This window comes from Takifugu flavidus, chromosome 11, assembly GCF_003711565.1.
Source record: "Takifugu flavidus isolate HTHZ2018 chromosome 11, ASM371156v2, whole genome shotgun sequence".
NCBI classification, from domain to species: domain Eukaryota; kingdom Metazoa; phylum Chordata; class Actinopteri; order Tetraodontiformes; family Tetraodontidae; genus Takifugu; species Takifugu flavidus.
In genome coordinates, this window is record NC_079530.1 from 12,181,592 (window position 1) to 12,197,921 (window position 16,330).

Here is a 16,330-nt window from a genome sequence, read left to right on the forward strand (position 1 = left end):
AACAATGATGCAGCGCTGAATTAATAACTTAAATAATTGAAATGTCATATAAAAATAAGGTTCAAATTCCAGGCTCAAATGTGTTTCCTACCTTCCTCTTTGCAATATACAACTGTGGAACAAATGCGTGTCGGGAATAAAAATTCGAATTGAACTGAATAAACCATGTCATTATTTAATAATAATAATTACTATCATAATTATTTTTTATTATTGTTATTACATCAGACATTTCGTCGTCTTTTCCACTGTGGATTTTGATTTATTTTTTTGCGACGGCTGCATGTTCCCATCTTTATATGTTAGCCCCATCTAGTGTCGGCCTGCCGGCCTGTCAGCCCCCCTCTCTGTCCGCTCTCTGTCGGATTTCAACACTCACAGAAGCAGAGAGGTAATTTGATTTAAGCACAAGTAGGTCGGAATGCGAATGAAAATGTAAAATATGTACAAACATGTGGACCCATCTCCTGGCATGGTGTAAGCTGCAATGCACGTGATGACCATCGGGGGCAGTGTCGTCCAAGATGGCCCTTTACGTAACGTTAACCTCGGTAGTGAAACTGCTGCCAACACGTCCTCAGAGGAACGCACCACTCTGCAATATGGAGCTTAATTGCACTGATATAGAAACACCTGTCAGTCAAAGCTGTGGGCACAGAACCAAACACAAAACCCATGACAAAGGAACGTTAAGTCTTCAGGGACTGATCTAGTCAGAATATTTAAGAGCCTTGACAAAGATGAACATTTATGCTGTGATGAAAGCCTTTTAAATTTCATTGCTAATTTCAGGGGTTCCAACAGTGACCAGTTATGAGCAGCAGAATGATGATCTTTTTGATTCAGTCATGAAACAGGCGAATTTAAAAAAAAAAGAAAAGCGGCACATTTTTCTCAACGTAGTTTCCTTACAGGACATTCTTTCTGTACAGGATATTCTGTAGGATATTCAGGTCAGGTCAGTCAAGTTTGAATTATTCACCCCAGACACCGTATACAAGGGTGGAAACAGCCTGATTGACAGCTGAGCTCCAGATGCAAGTGACACCATGACCGTGTGGACAAGAACAAAACAAAAGGTGAAAACTCAGATGATCCCTCGTTAGCAGTCGGTCTAACTGTGCAAACTCGTCTTAGAGCCTTAAACATGTGGTATCAGTCAGTAAATTAACATTTATAATATAGAATGTAAAATAAAAGAAATTGGCTGCACAAGTTTTGGAGCTAAATTCTGCTATTTGTTAGCGTGACAGTGAGAGAAAACATTTTTAGAATGAGCCTCTGGCATTTCTAGATGAGCAGCCATATGCATGAAATATTTAATAAAGACTTTATCATGATCAACTCTTTCGAGTCAGTGATCGTCAGATTACGTTAGTCAATTTGTGCAATTTTAATTCAAACCTTACTCGCTGTCGCGGGCTTGTAACATCTGGATTCTGCCCCAGTTCTCCCAGAAAATCACAAGATCTGCAAGATCTCAGACGTGTTTCTGTTCCTGTACCAGGACCAGAGTCCTGCAGGATTAATCACAGCTATAAATCATTTATACACTCCTCCCATGCTTCCTCTTTCTTGACCCGTGCATCCGAAACGGTCCCAGACGCAGCCGTGGAGCCGCGCAAAGACATATTTTGTCATTCATAAATGACAAAGCATAAACATTTAATGATGACGTTTTGTTTGAAATAGAAGTTCCTGCTTTTCCTTAATAATGTAGCCGTGGAGGTCGTTGTGAGGTAAAGGGAGGATGGCAGCGCGTGTGGCCCCCTGAGCAGGCACAGATGCAGGCACAGTCGGGGCAGGAAGCGCCTGGCTCTCCCTCGCTGTCGGCCAAGGGAACTTCTCATGTGGGCGTGAGCAGCCAAAGAGGCAGAGTCAGAGTCTCCAGTCCCAACACACAGGGCTCAAGAGTCTGTGGCAGATCAGCTCCGAGTGCCCTTTGACCTCGGGGGCGGGGCTTGTTTTCATGGTTATCATCTGCACCAACGTCACTCGCACACACTCGTGTGTGTCACATGTGCCTGAAGTCTGAAAGGTGAGCGGCCGGTTGTGGCCCATTGTGGCTCCGCAGCATCTGACTTACTGACGTATGTGTGTCTCATTTGTGCATTTGGGATTTTATTTTGGAAACTATTATTCATCCATCCCTCCATCCATCATCCATCCCTCCATCCATCATCCATCTATCCATCCATCGATCATCCATCCCTCCATCCATCCCTCCATCCCTCCATCCATCCATCCCTCCATCCATCCATCATCCATCTATCCACCATCCATCCATCCATCCCTCCATCCATCCATCATCCATCTATCCACCATCCATCTATCCATCCATCCATCCAGCCACCCATCCATCTATCCATCATCCATCCATCCATCCCCCCACCATCCATCCATCTAGCCATCCATCTATCCATCATCCATCCATCATCCCTCCATCCATAATCCATCCATCATCCATCCATCATCCAACCATCCATCATCCATCCATCCCTCCATTGATCATCCATCCATCCATAATCCATCCATCATACATTCATCCATCATCCATCCATCCCTCCATCGATCATCCATCCATCCATAATCCATCCATCATACATTCATCCATCAATCCATCTATCCCTCCATCCATGACCCATCAATGATCCATCCATCCATCCATCATCATCCATCCATCAATCCATCCATCCCTCCATCCATCATCCATCCAACCACCCATCCCTCCATCCATAATCCATCCCTCCAGACATCATCCCTCCATTCATCATCCCTCCATCCATCATCCCTCCATCCATCATCCATCCACCCATCCCTCCATCATCCATCCATCCATCCATCTATCCATCAATCCATCCATCCATCCATAATCCATCCCTCCAGGCATCATCCCTCCAGACATCATCCCTCCAGACATCATCCCTCCATCCATCATCCCTCCATCCATCATCCCTCCATCCATCATCCATAATCCATCCCTCCATCCATCATCCATCCATCATCCCCCCATCCATCTTCTATTAACTGCTGCTTATTCTTCATCAGGGTCATGGGGGAGTGTTGGGGGGTCACCAGGCCAACGGCAGTAAAACACCCACAGTGGGTCACCAGTTCATCACAGAACACACATCTCATTCATCCACACATGCAGAACATTTTATGGTGCTTTTCCACGACACATCTCCAGCGCTCACAGACTCCTTTTGTTGTTTTCCATCACAACTGGGCAGCACCTCGCCGCGCGTGGGGTCATCACACCAAGGCGTCTGCACCTCTACGTAGGTTTGTGCGTCGCCATTTACCTCGTTCGCAGAGATGATAACACACGCGCTCACGTTGCCGGGTTTTCAAAAACAGCAGGTTAGAGGGCTGTCATGACTCATCCGGTGACGTTGCCTCCTGGCCAATCAGCGTCTGTTGACGTCAGAGTTGGGACTTGACTCAGCTTGCTTAAAAAACTAGTACCACTACCATGCGCCTTATTAAAAACACGAGTCGGGTCGAGTAGAGCCGAGTCGGTGCCCCGTTGGAGTCTCCATCCAACCTAAAAATGCATGTTTTGGACTGTAGGCAACCAGAAAACCCCCTCGCCGACCATTGACTCACGTCTGTCAGGTCTCGGCTGGGTACAAACATGAGATGTGGACGGCCGATACTTTGTCGATCAGATCATGTTCCTGCGTAGGTCTTGGCGTACTAGCACAGTGACGCTGAGATAGGCTCCATCCACAGCGTCTCTGAGAACGCCGGTGTGGTGGTGAGTGGGTGCCAAAAGGGAGGGAGGCGAACAATCGCTTGGTGTTGAAAGCTGCTACCATAGCGATGCGTCGTGAGATCATGTCCACAAACAGAAAAAGCTTGATCACGTACGGTCACTTTCTCTTAATGAGCTGTGCCACAGAGGGTTTCTATCGGCTAAATGACAGTTTTTGCTGCTGCCGGAGTTTGGTCGGAGGTCAGGCGCTCAGTTTCTGTTCCTGTATGGAGACAATCTCGATTGTAACAGAAACTCTGTACACAAAGTTCAATTAGCTAAATTAGCTATAGAGAACTGAACTGTGTTTTATTGGTGTGGTAGAAGCAGTAATACCAAGCTGCTAAAAGTCTCCAAATGAGCAGTGGCTGAGTTAATTTGGCCTGACACTTTTGGTAAACTCTCATCTTGCAGGCTAATAATCATACTTGGTTTCACAGTTCCCATCTTTACACACAATTTCATACTATTTGCTGCATAACTTATTTCAATTGAGATGGAAGACGGAGGAGGACGCGAAGAAGTAGCGCACTGCCCCTATTAGCTTTAGTATACTATCAGATGGAACTTTCAGATTTCAAACATCACATCTCAAATTTTTGACCCATTCATGAAAACGGGCTGATTTTGTTGCGTTTCACCAATTTGTCTGTTTTGGACAGCAGGTTCTGAATGGAGGAACATTAATGAATAAAAAAACATTACAGTAAAAACACACAACAGCTTCTCTAAAGTCACACAGCACCAGAATTCCTCCCTATCTGGCTTTGAGAAACCAATAACTTGTAAATCTCCATCTATACCCTCTCAATCAACACGCTCCTTCTGGGGGGAAATGAAATCTGTTCTGCAGCCAAACCCAAGGTCACATAAATCTGACCCCAATCAGAACCGATGAGAGATTATAAAAAGTAATCCTCTGCACACAAGAGTGTTTTCTAGGGATGAAAGTTCTCATTTGACTGGAGAGAAGATTGAAACCAACATTAACGTAACAGTTTACGGTCCGAGGACCGAAAGGTGATGCCTGGAAAATTCAAATAGTGCTTCGGTAGTAGTTTGTGAAGAGTTCCCCTGTCATCTCGACTCCTACCTTGGTCGCTGCTGCATCCTGCAGACGGGGATTCCACGAAGTCTTCCTCGTCAGGACTTTTCCGTTTCTTCGACATTTGCTATCCGGGCGATTCTGTCCACCGCTGAAGGGACGTCTGCTGGTAGCGTGGACTTCAACCAGCAGGATACACGACGCATACAACAGTCTGCGGGAGGCGAGCGGAGAAATGCGAGTGGATCTCAGTCCCATTCATTCAGATTCCTTCTCCAGTTGTCCGCTCGCGGTGCGCGCAAAGTTACCGTTTGGTTGGCAGCCGCGCATCTGGACGGGCACGCAGCCGGTCTCCCCCCCGACGCCCGACGGACCGTCACCTTCTTAACAAATGAAAGATATTTGCTGGCGAGGTGATTAGTTGACCACGTGCGCCGCGGATTATTTTACAATCCCGCTCAGATGGAAATTACGAACTAGCGACAACTTGTTGATCGGTGACTCAGTGGCGAGAGAGAGAGGGTGTGTGTGTGTGTGCGTGTGTGTGTGTGTTCTCACTCCCGAAAGTTCATTTAGATTCTCAACGTGGTGGATGACGTCAGACTCCAAGTCTAATCAGATGACGCACAGTCGGCACAAAGGGAGTTCTTGGGTGCCGTGAAGGGTCTACGCTAATGTAAACGCGGACGTGAGCGGCCAACTAGATCAGTTACGCCACAACCGTGCGTGTCTTTCGCCACACGCGAGTCGGCCAGTAAGTTGCGGGAAAGGCAACATCTGGGAAGAAGATTCCTCCGCGGCGCACAGCTGGAGACACCGGACCGCAAAAGTAGCGCGCCACTGCGCAGTGACCATCCCGGGGATGGGGAGAGAAATCTGTTCATTTTATACACTTCAGGGAGCCTCAGACAAACTGTTAACAAAGTGTGTGAATAAATAGAGCAGCGGGAGGGAAGCGGCGCTGGGCGGACCGGAGGGGGCCGGAGACGCCAGTCTGCGCTTTTACAAACGGCTCGACGGTGGAGCCCTCCCCGCCACCACAGCTTCCCTTTTCTCGTGTGCTGGTTTATTTATGAGGTCCAGCGGAGCGGAGGATCACGTCGCTTTTACTACGTCTGCTTCAGATTCCCCGTGCAGCATCTCAGCAGAATGTAGCGCGGAGATATTCTGTTTCTGAACCATTTCCCCTCCGCTTCACTCCCAGGCCCGCACTTGTAGTCGTGACGCTATTTCGTGTGTTTTCTGAAGGCAGACACCCCCTGCCTTCCCCCCGTTTACACTCCCCGACTCTGCCCCCTCCCGTTCCGCATTCACTGCAGCAACTGACGTCAAGACATGCTTGCGTCAATGCTCCCTGCTTAGCCAGAAAGCTTTTTTTTTCATTTGGATCATAATGGGATTATTAGGCTTAGAGAAATACCCTGCCTTCGTGGCTTTTAAGAGTTTTTTTCACCCTGATTTAAACATGATTTACCAAAAGAAAATTACAAAACGTGGCTCTTTGAGAACATCCACGAGCGCCAGCGTCTCTATTCAATGCACATTTGCACATGATGATGTTGCCTTTCGCTTTGTAGCTGAATTTGAACAGCACCATTATCTCCTAATTATTTATCCTGTGCATAGATGCCTGTTCAAACGTCTGTGTGTACAAACACTCACCAGGAACACGTGTGCTCCTTCATGACAGTCGATGGCTCATTTGCACAAGGAGAGGACATTGTGATGTACAGTTCTTCCTGACCTTGATCCTCGGGGCTGAATGAGCTCTCGGCTGCTTCAACCCTGCTGTAATGCTTCCAACGTTGCTTTGATATTCAGATCTGTGAGTCTGTTTTCTCCTACCAGAACACCCACTGTGTGCACAGGCACAGATTTTAGCACAAAAAAACCCTGGTGCCCAGCTGGAGGCGGCTGAAATTGTCTTGGTGGTTGAGATAAATACAAAATAATACGCTGAGGAACCAATTTAAAGGACGTTTTTGAGGACTAAAGGGGGCTGATTTTTACTAAGATGTTGTTTTGCACTAAAAATCAAAGAACTTGCACGAGTGTAAATGGAGAATCATGAGAACACACTCGGGTTATTTTAACGTAACAAATCTACACGTGTGTCAACTGAAGAAAAATGGTTTGTGTGGGTTTCGCACCGTGACAGGATAGGGTTTAAAAACTCCCGAAGAGTGCAGAGTGTGCAGACCTCAGAGCACTTTTGTGACACCAGTTTATAAAATAAGGGGATATTCACACTGGAGAGATGCTGCAAGGCACCACAATGATGAAAACTAGGGGGAAATATATGCAAAAAAATATGTATAAATATGATGTTTGGTGTCACAAACCAATAAAACAAACATATTGAGTGTGGTTTAATCAGAATATTGATAATGAATGGATATAATTACATAAAGTACATCATTTTAGACTGATTTGGACGGGGTGTGTGAAGCCAAACCCGGACTTGACGTCCTTTATTCTTTATTTAGGAGACTGCTTTCATGTCATGGAGGTGTGGACAGAACACGGTGAGTGGGCTCCGGTGGATTCCGATGCTCGTCTCTGGGGTTTCTCACCTGACAAGCAGGTCTATATTTAACAAGTCAACCTGTTAAATGTGCACAGATCCAATCCCTCACCTTTCAGCCTCCGGCTCTCAGCAGTTAAAGCAAATGAAGCCATCTGATGGCAACTATCAGAAAACCTTTTATTTTGTGGAGTGTATTAAAACTATGTGAAAAATCATACTTTCAAAATTAAAAATAGGATTGTGAAAGTTTATATTGGGGTGCTGGAGACTCTCCCTAATGTCACAAGCTCCAATCCACAGATACATTTCCTCTGAAAAGACTTGCACCAAACTTTGCATCACCTTTGTCACCCACCAACAAGATATTCATCTTTATGTCCAATTCTGCTGTGAAATTCCCAATGAGAATTGATTTATTTACTAGAGTTACAATAATCCATAGCAACAATATGTAAAATGCAGTGGAGTTGATTTGGCAAAGTAAACACTCTTTACATCAGTAAATGTACTTAGTTCCATTTCCACCCTGCATTTGTGCGTTCACAGGACATTTGTTGTGCGACTCCAAGAACCGTTACTTCAATATACAACCGAGATTTGCGTGATTCACTTCAAAAACCGCAGGTAACATGTTTTTAATCATGCAACATTCCATCTTCTGCTTGGCAGAGTACTGGTAGGAGATCCCTCTTTGCATTTCAGTTCTCTATTTACATTGTAAACCTGAGTCCCGTTCTCATTTTCACTATGAACAATGGAAATAAACTGTATATGTACATTTTCTGTCCCTTCTGTGGATATTGACCCGTTATGCTTAATATAAGCAGGTTAGTTAAACGCATTTGTGTTTGCAGGCACTTTAAGCAGGCAGAATCCACCAGAAACAACAAATAAACCTCCATTGTCCCGGTATAAAGAATCAATAGATTTATATTCTACCCGTTGAAAGAAATTCTATCAGCAGTTATTTACAACATGTCGTAACACATCTGGTCAGGTCTGGAGCAATGACTCCGTCAGAGGGACGGAGGTGTCGCAGGGGTCCAGACCGAAGTCAGTCCTCCTCCCTGTGGAGAGGCCTCAAACTGAGCTGCATCATGCACCTCTGTGGACACGCTGCTGTCATACATGGGCGAGCCACAAGAGGGCACTGTCATCGAGTGGGACAGGCCAGGATACTGGCTGCTGCAGCCTCGAAGAAACTGGGAGCTCATGTTTGTCCCATTCTGGGACACAGGAGTCAGCGGGGAGTTGCTCACAGACCACAGGCTGGTGTACTGACTGCATGGAGACATGGAGAGAAGGTATTACTCTGACTATGTTAGTTAGTTAGAGGCCTTCTATAGTATTTATTATTTCTTTGGTGGAAAACTCATCATAAATTTCCAGCTCATTAATCTGCAGGACCTGCAGCTTTATTGTTATTGAATGTATGAGGAATGTTTCTGTCACCTTTAGAATATATAAAAAAGTAAATAAGGCAGTCCTCAAGATGAAAATGGACCCAGTCCTGTATTAAATCTGAATCTCAATGAATGTGAGGAGATGAGCAAAAACGTTCGATACAAACCTGGAATTGGTACCAGAGGTGGGAGTGTGTGTCATGGACATGACACTGGAGTGTGTTGGCACATGAAGACCGGACCAGTTATCGTGGTTTGGCAGCAAACAAGCTGATGAGTTATCAGAGTAGCCAACTGTAGCACAAATGGAAGCACAAGAGTTGGTTTTAGAAAAGTTTAGAAGTCAATTAATGCAATTACAAACTTTGTAGATAATCACAGCTTTTCACAGCTTCCTGATACCAGTGCAACAGTTAAAGGTATGAATATTCCCTCCATGGGTACCTTGTTTGAAGACCAAGTGTTTACAGCTCTGTGGCTCCACTCAAACAAAGGCCAGAGGAATGCAAACCATTCCACTCTCAGTAACATCTGTTTGACTTTCTTGTTAATAGCCAGAGGAGAAATGGTGTAATTCCTGGACATGCGGAGGTAAAAGATAACACTCACTGGGTGAATTGGTGCGATGGGCATATGGGCTGGTGTACGGGGCAGAGCGGTGGTTCCTCACGGCGGAGTAACGCTCACAGCCAGGGGATGGTGACAACGAAAGGGGAGTCCCAAACTGGGTGTGAGGAGTGGAAGGAGGGATAAACCAAGAACCTACGAGCCCAGAATACAAGAAAACCTGATTAGACGACATCTTATAATATATGACTTCAGGTCACATATTTTGGACTGAATATTTTAATACTTACAATGAGAGTAACTTGACTGATGGTTTTCACCTGTATCTTCCTTTATGTCTTTAATATCTTTTCTGAAGGACATATATGAGGATTTAGCGTAAACTTTTGAAAACAGCAACAAAATAAGAAACAGACATTTTTTCTCTCTAAGAATAGAGAGCATTTACTTTTTTACCTTTCCTTGGCATCTAGGAAGGCTTTGGCAAATGGGTTGTGTTTTATTTTTAGTGCAGTGATCTAAAACAAAGAAAGAACAACAGAAAGTTATTGAGAAAGTTGCTGTTAGAAAGTCAACGTGAGGTTACGAAACTAAAATGAGTCAACTGTTTTTAATCTAAATATATAAAATTAGCTTTAATGTGTGCGTAAATCCTGTGCGTAATGTTGACGCACATTTTACGCACTCAACTGACACGTCGTTAGTGCGTTATTTAAAGTGAAATACACGTTCAACCAATGTTTTCATCTTAAGCAAAAATACGTCACTACACACCTCGTCGTTTTGATAAGCTGTAACAGCGATGAACTGTGTCTCGGGGAAAGAATGGCTCGTGATCATCTTCCTTGTGCCCCCAACGCGCACTATGTGGATACGGGGCTCGTACTTGTGAAGGGAATTCAGCATTACCTGGAAGACACAGGCGAAAGAGCAACGGCTGCAATATTCCGTCACTTTTTTCTCTTTTCTTAGAGCAGGTAGAAGCAAGACTCTTCTCATCACCTGTCCTCCTCCGTTCAGTTTATTGGTGAGTTTAACTTTGTTGAAAGAGACGGCCGCTTTCATCCAGTGCGCCCCGAAGTTGGGAGAATCCGGGTGGATGTACACACAGCTGGGCGTTTGAGGTTCGGGTTTTCCACCGGGAACCCACTCCCCGTTCACATATTTCCACCTGTGGTTGTCCGCTGAGACGAAGTCCAATAAAATGGAATACATGGCGTTCGGGTCCAAACCAGACACGTTGGCTTTAAGCACCGGAAACATGCGCCTTTACACAAATATATAAATAAATAAATAAATGAAAAACGAGGCAATAAATAAATCATGTGGCATCTTTGCTTACCTGCCGTTCTTTGTGACGATCATTTCATTTGTCAGAGTTTTGAATTTTTGCCAAAGCTCAATCTCATCCAGGGACACTGTCAGGTCCTTCTCCGTGGGGTCACCCTTCTCGCTGCCGGCCTGCAGCTCACTCTCGACCGCATTAAGTAGGTGGTCCACCCGGTAATGACTGGCCTTCCCGGTACATTCGCCTGCAGCCATCCTGTCCAACAGCTCGATAGTTGTAACCTCGGGTCTTATACGCAAATGTATCTGTTTTTTCTCCCGTCCTGGTGTCTCCTGAAAACACTCCTCTCCGGATGTCATGCATAGGTTAAATAGGCTGAAGGGAATCTCCATGTCGGGGTTTGGAGCAGAGATGGTTGGCTCGTTTTCTCTTTGATCTCTTCGGACTGTGCGGATTGGCTGGGACAGGTCATATCCTCGGTGTCTGCAGGATGGCACCCTTTTGAATAAAACAGTTTCACTTACTTTATTACATCAACCTGTAAATATTGACACTTACATCAAAGCCACACCTGCAGAATTAAACCATTCTGCTCAAGAGAACCACATTGAATTCTTATTTATTGATCCCTCCAGACCCAAAATGGAGGAACTGAAAGTGTGAGACTTCCTTGCTGAAGCACATTTGGTGACAATAAATTAATTAATTTACTTTTTTCCCGTTATTAACTGAATAAAATCATTAAAGGTAGCCCTCATTTATTTTAAAATTAGATAAGGTGGGAAGAAAGTCAATAAAGATGTGTGTTTTTTAGTCAAATATTTCAACACTTTTAAACCGATTTAAAAATACTTTTTACAGAATGTGACCTTTACTTTTGACGTGTAAATCGACTCAAATATATGTTTGGGTTGGCTGAGTTCTCAAATGCTGATTAATTATCATATGTTATCTTGTCTGTAGTGTAAAAGCATCTAAATCTAATATATTTTATTGTGAATTATTGTTGAATATGTTAATATATGTGACTAATCCTTCAGTGATTTTAGTTCCAAAAAGACATGATCAGTGCTGACGTTATGCTCAGAAGTCACAGGTAAATTTTATTTCAAACCAATTGCCATGGCAACATCTGAAGGGGGGGGGGGGGGGCAACAACATACTAGCTTCCATGGAGCTGTGCTGGTGTGTTGTAGCTGGTTTGTGTTACTAACCAAATCACCATCTCCTCACTCCTGCCTTCAGAGGCTCCCTCTGTCCAACAGTCTGGACCAGACTTCGCAGTGGGCAGAGAAAAACAAATATCACCCAAATACGTCTACAACGCACCTATGCAGGCCTCAGCGGCACCGTGACTAAAGCTAAACTGACGTACACACTGAAATGTCCTTCATAACTCCGCTTCTTTGGGATTCATGAACATCAGCCAACATTAACGGTGTTTGTTAACTGCTCCTGTAGTTGCTGTAAGGTTGCCAACATGGGACCTTTTAACAGTGGGTGACACATATGACATTCATCCATCACTTCCTGTTTCAGTAATCGGTTTGTACTGTAAAGACACCCCCCACCGTGGCTCCCCAACCCACCCATATACGAGCTGAGCGGCCCGTAAAGACAGAGGCGTCATGGCTGGCGTCATTTCCCACAGTCCTGGTGTCCCGTTGATCACCTCCTCCAGCAGCCACCCTGTCACACTGGCACACTTCACTTCCTGTTGGACAATATGACACAGACACCGAAGCCCCCCCGATGCAGATGCATCAAATAAATCAACAGAACACTCTCAGGTTAGCTTCACTTTAGCAACAGAACCATTAACAATAGTATCACTAACAACATTAATCCGTCTCCATCTCATTTTGGCTTTTCTTCTGCTGCCTTAGGGACAGAAGCCTGCGTCCACGTCCTGAAGACAGCTGCAGTTCAGGCAGTGGAAGATGTGAGTCTCAGTGACTAAAGCTTGTCTGACCAGTGTTTACCCTCCCTCTGGCCAGGTTGGCCCTCTGTTTGCGTTGCTCAGGCCCGTTTTTACACAAAAGTGAGAGGAAAATGAGCCGTGCAGACGTGTGCGTGCTGCTCCACACCTGAGCATGGCCGCTGTAGTGCTCTATTTTATTTACTATAAACAGCAGAATATAACTCATGAAGAAGATCAAGTTTCGTGCCTTTGATAAAGTGATAACAGGCAACTTCAGAGGTCTCTAGCAAATTCCAAGGAGCGGTTAAAGGACACACACAGCTGAAGGTGATCTGCCATAACTTTCTCCAAACATGTTACGTTTGCACCAGCGTAACAAAACCGTCGCTCTTTAAAACATCTGAAATTTGCTTTGGTGCACCTACAGAGGTTCTCCTTAAACTGCTCTTCCCATCTGAACAGAAGGCATTTTATCCAAATTAAAAACTTGCAAAAAATAAAATAAAATAAACAACTTAAATTCCTGGAAGAATTAAAATGTTTCAGCTGCTTGAACGTTGCAGCTTATTTTGAATTGATTACACCTTTGTTACTTTTTGGCTTTATTGTTTGTGTGTGTGTGTGTGTGTGTGTGTGTGTGTGTGTGTGTGTGTGTGTGTGTGTGTGTGTGTGTGTGTGTGTGTGATCAGCAGGCTGTTGGTGTCCCAGGTGTGTTAAGATGAATTTATTTGTGGGAAACTTGTGTTCCATTTCTAAAACCATTACGTTTGAGAACATTGGGGTGTCTTCCAGCATTAAAGCAACGCTAGTTTGATTCCCTACAGCTCTTTGGGGCCGTCCAGGCGTCGCTAGTTTGATTCCCTACAGCTCTTTTGGGCCGTCCAGGCGTCGCTAGTTTGATTCCCTACAGCTCTTTTGGGCCGTCCAGGCGTCGCTAGTTTGTTCTGTTCCGTCTGGATTCCTGCAGACGTGCTCTCTAACCCCTCTGATAACTCCTCAACAGCTTGACAGCAACGACGTCATCGCTGACGCTCTCTGCTCAGGCTCTTTTTCATAATATGCTGCTACTACACATCAGCGATGCAGCTCACGCTCAACAACACCGCACACTCGGGTGGGAACACGCTTTGTCTGCTGGGTGCAAACTGCCCCCCGAGAGGGCTCTTGAGCAAGGCAGCGTTTGCTGACAGGACAGTGCAGCAGGTAACAGATCTATACAACCCTCTGCACAGGTGGACTTACACTACGAGAACATTCTTGAGAGGTTCTATGCGACGTAGATTTGTAGCGTTGGACACGTCCGAGCCGGCACATTTTGCACGCTTGTGATGTGCACGTGTGAAATTCAACGTGTTGAGGAGACCCTGGCGAGGTGGTCACGGAGACAGCAAATTACCTGCCTCATGATAACCGCAGCTAATAATAAATATAGTAGTAAAACCGAAGCAGGTCAAACGGGCAGATGGCAGAACTTTTAAGCGAGGACTTCAGCACTAATTGCTTTTTAGAGAAGTATTTCTGGTGGATGTGAGGAATGCGGCGAGAATTCACACGAGAACATGGTCGGTTCACTTTCACAACCTCCTGAAGCCTCCGAGCTAATGCGCTAATCCCAGCATATGTTATAAGGAGTGACGCTATCGGCCGGATCAGGCCAAATCTCTTTTGGGGAAGGCATCGCTGTCTGGGGGGGTGGGGGGTCACCAGAGCAGGGTCACATCGTGTTTGTTCGTCTCACTTCTACGTGAGCTCCAGGATGGGTAGCGCAAAACATGCTTCCAGGGGAGCCTGTGTTTGCTCTGGAGGGCAGCTCAAACATCTAGAGGCCTCTACTGCCCCCCCTCCCCCCAAAACACAGATTCTCAGGACATACAGCAGCAAAGAGTTTTTAAAGCTTCTGTAATTAACATAAAATTTAAAAAAAAATCATTCCTGTTTGGTAGAATAGTTCACCAGCTGGAACATTTATTTGTGTGATAATAAATATGATATTTTGAACAGATTTAGAAGGGAGACAGTAAAGAAGAGACCTCAGGCCATCTAAGACTGGATCAGAGAGCTGAAACCAACTCCTTTTCTTCCCAAGGGTTACAGAGCAGATTCCACTGGGAACAGGAATCTTTGTGTCCTGTTGAGAGTTTCCATCTTTGAAACGATGCATTAGGGGTCCTGGGTCGGGATGGAGTTTTTATTTTCCACGAGGGACATCTGGAGCGGCAGCCCTGTGCAGCGACGCTAAAACACCACAGAACCAGGTAGACGTTGCAAAACACCTTTTGTGTAGCCGAAAGGAAGAGCTCAGACAGAAAGAGACAGAAAGCTGTGGGAAGACAGAGTTAAAGCCGGCCAACCTCGTCTCAGAGGCTGGGAAACAGTGCATACAGAACAAATGAGAAGTAAACACGCAGCCACAGGAAGCCATTAACTGCTGCAAGGACCAATTAGGCCCCAGCAGGTGTTCTTGGCTTTGCCTGCTTTGGTGCTGCCTCACCTCAATGTCTGACGGAGCCTCTCTGTCTTAACTGAGGAAACAACGGGTAGTTTTCATTTGCTTAGCTATTTAAAGGAAAGGATTTCCACTACAAGGTCTCTAAAGTTCTTTATTGTGCTCTCTCTGGCCCCTACCCCACCCACCAAGTGCAAGTCATTAGAAGGGGGCAATTACACCCTCCTGAAGAAGCTGGGCTTTTACAGGAGGCGAAGATAAGACAGGATCTCCGTCACGTTGCCCCCCCCCCCACACACACACACAGACAGGCAGCTCTGAGACTTATGGCTCTTTTCACACCTGGAGAGAGATGAGACAGTCAAAATCAAAGTCAACCACAACAGCTCAGGCCGCCGACAACAAAACAGAGGAAATGAATATTTTCAAAGTAAAGCTGTGAAACCCTGCCGGTACCCAAGGAGCATTGTTAACGGCCTCAGTGTGAGGAACTACGCCGGTGCAAATGTTCCATGCTTAGATTACCGTTTTACTTTGTTTTATCTTGAATTATCATTCTTAAACTGGCAAATCACCACGAAATAATGGTTCAAATATAAAGGAATGCTACTATGCTGGAACGGTGTCTCCAATCAGTAAATCCAAAAATTGACCAAAACTTATGTATCTTTACTCAATATATGGACATATTTATACACAATAAAACCCTAATTATTGCTGATTGCACTTCAAAGTTATGTATCCTGATTAATTATTGGGATGATTTCGGCATCTTGTCCTCCTAAAGTCCTTCCTAAATGCGCTCGCCGTTAATGATATGCATGTCACTGAAGAGTCAAAGAGGAAAAGTCAAAGGTGTGAACTTTTAAACTCGGCAGCTTTGATATGCATATGTGTGTATTTGAGCCCAGACAGTTACTGTGGTGATAAACAAACAGTGCTCTGTGGGAAAATCTGGTGTCCCTACAACAAACTGTTATAGTAAAAAAAAAAGAACAACTCAAGTAAAGGACGTGGAGCATCGTGTAATGCTGCCCCCGTGAGGGCAAACGTGTAACTGCACCGTCTGATCAACAACAACAACAACAACAACAACAACATTAGTGTGGTTAAAGATTTCATACTTTCAAAAGATTGGATCCTCTTAATATTTAAGTCTTGAATTTTATGTATGAATTTGATTAAATTAAGCAAAAGGAGCCAAAGGAAAATAAAGAACAGTGGAGGTTAGCGTTGTAGCATTTTCTCTATTATTCTGTCGGCTATTTAGAGTAAGAAATAAAAGATTTGATGTTATTAATTTGGTAAATTTAAGAGGGGGCAGAATGACCCGGAAAGTGAGGCGCATGGTTGGTGTTTGACTGTAGATGGCGCTA

The 16,330-nt window shown here is 44.9% G+C and overlaps 2 protein-coding genes across 4 annotated transcripts in view; both read right to left on the bottom strand.

Moving 5' to 3' along the window:
* The window catches only part of pde10a (phosphodiesterase 10A), a 42,043-nt gene extending 36,723 nt beyond the window's left edge, over positions 1-5,320 (bottom strand). Inside the window, exons 1-2 of one of the 3 annotated variants that reach the window (XM_057047503.1) lie at positions 5,111-5,318; positions 4,851-5,016 (exon numbers count right to left, since the gene is read on the bottom strand). In XM_057047503.1, coding sequence (XP_056903483.1) covers positions 4,851-4,926 — 76 coding nt within the window. In that variant the 5' untranslated portion in view covers positions 4,927-5,016; positions 5,111-5,318. Of the gene's footprint in view, positions 1-4,850 lie in introns of all 3 variants that reach the window. The other 2 variants (XM_057047505.1, XM_057047504.1) reach the window with 2 other exon arrangements.
* Positions 5,321-7,711: 2,391 nt separating this feature from the next.
* tbxtb (T-box transcription factor Tb) lies at positions 7,712-11,053 on the bottom strand. The gene is made up of 8 exons (XM_057048302.1): positions 10,642-11,053; positions 10,302-10,566; positions 10,074-10,208; positions 9,756-9,817; positions 9,590-9,651; positions 9,342-9,494; positions 8,900-9,026; positions 7,712-8,610 (listed from the first exon to the last, which is right to left on the bottom strand). Exons 1-8 carry the CDS (start codon positions 10,977-10,979, stop codon positions 8,346-8,348), a joined length of 1,407 nt encoding a protein of 468 aa, XP_056904282.1. The 5' UTR covers positions 10,980-11,053; the 3' UTR covers positions 7,712-8,345.
* Between the last annotated feature and the right edge of the window lie 5,277 nt (positions 11,054-16,330).

Coding starts and splice junctions, on each gene's coding strand:
- tbxtb (XM_057048302.1), bottom strand. CDS start 10,979: ATGGAGATTCCCTTCAGCCTATTTAACCTATGCATGACATCCGGAGAG. Junction 9,818..10,073: donor CAGCTTATCAAAACGACGAG/GTGTGTAGTGAC, acceptor TCTTTGTTTTAG/ATCACTGCACTAAAAATAAA. Junction 9,027..9,341: donor CCATCGCACCAATTCACCCA/GTGAGTGTTATC, acceptor TTTGTGCTACAG/TTGGCTACTCTGATAACTCA.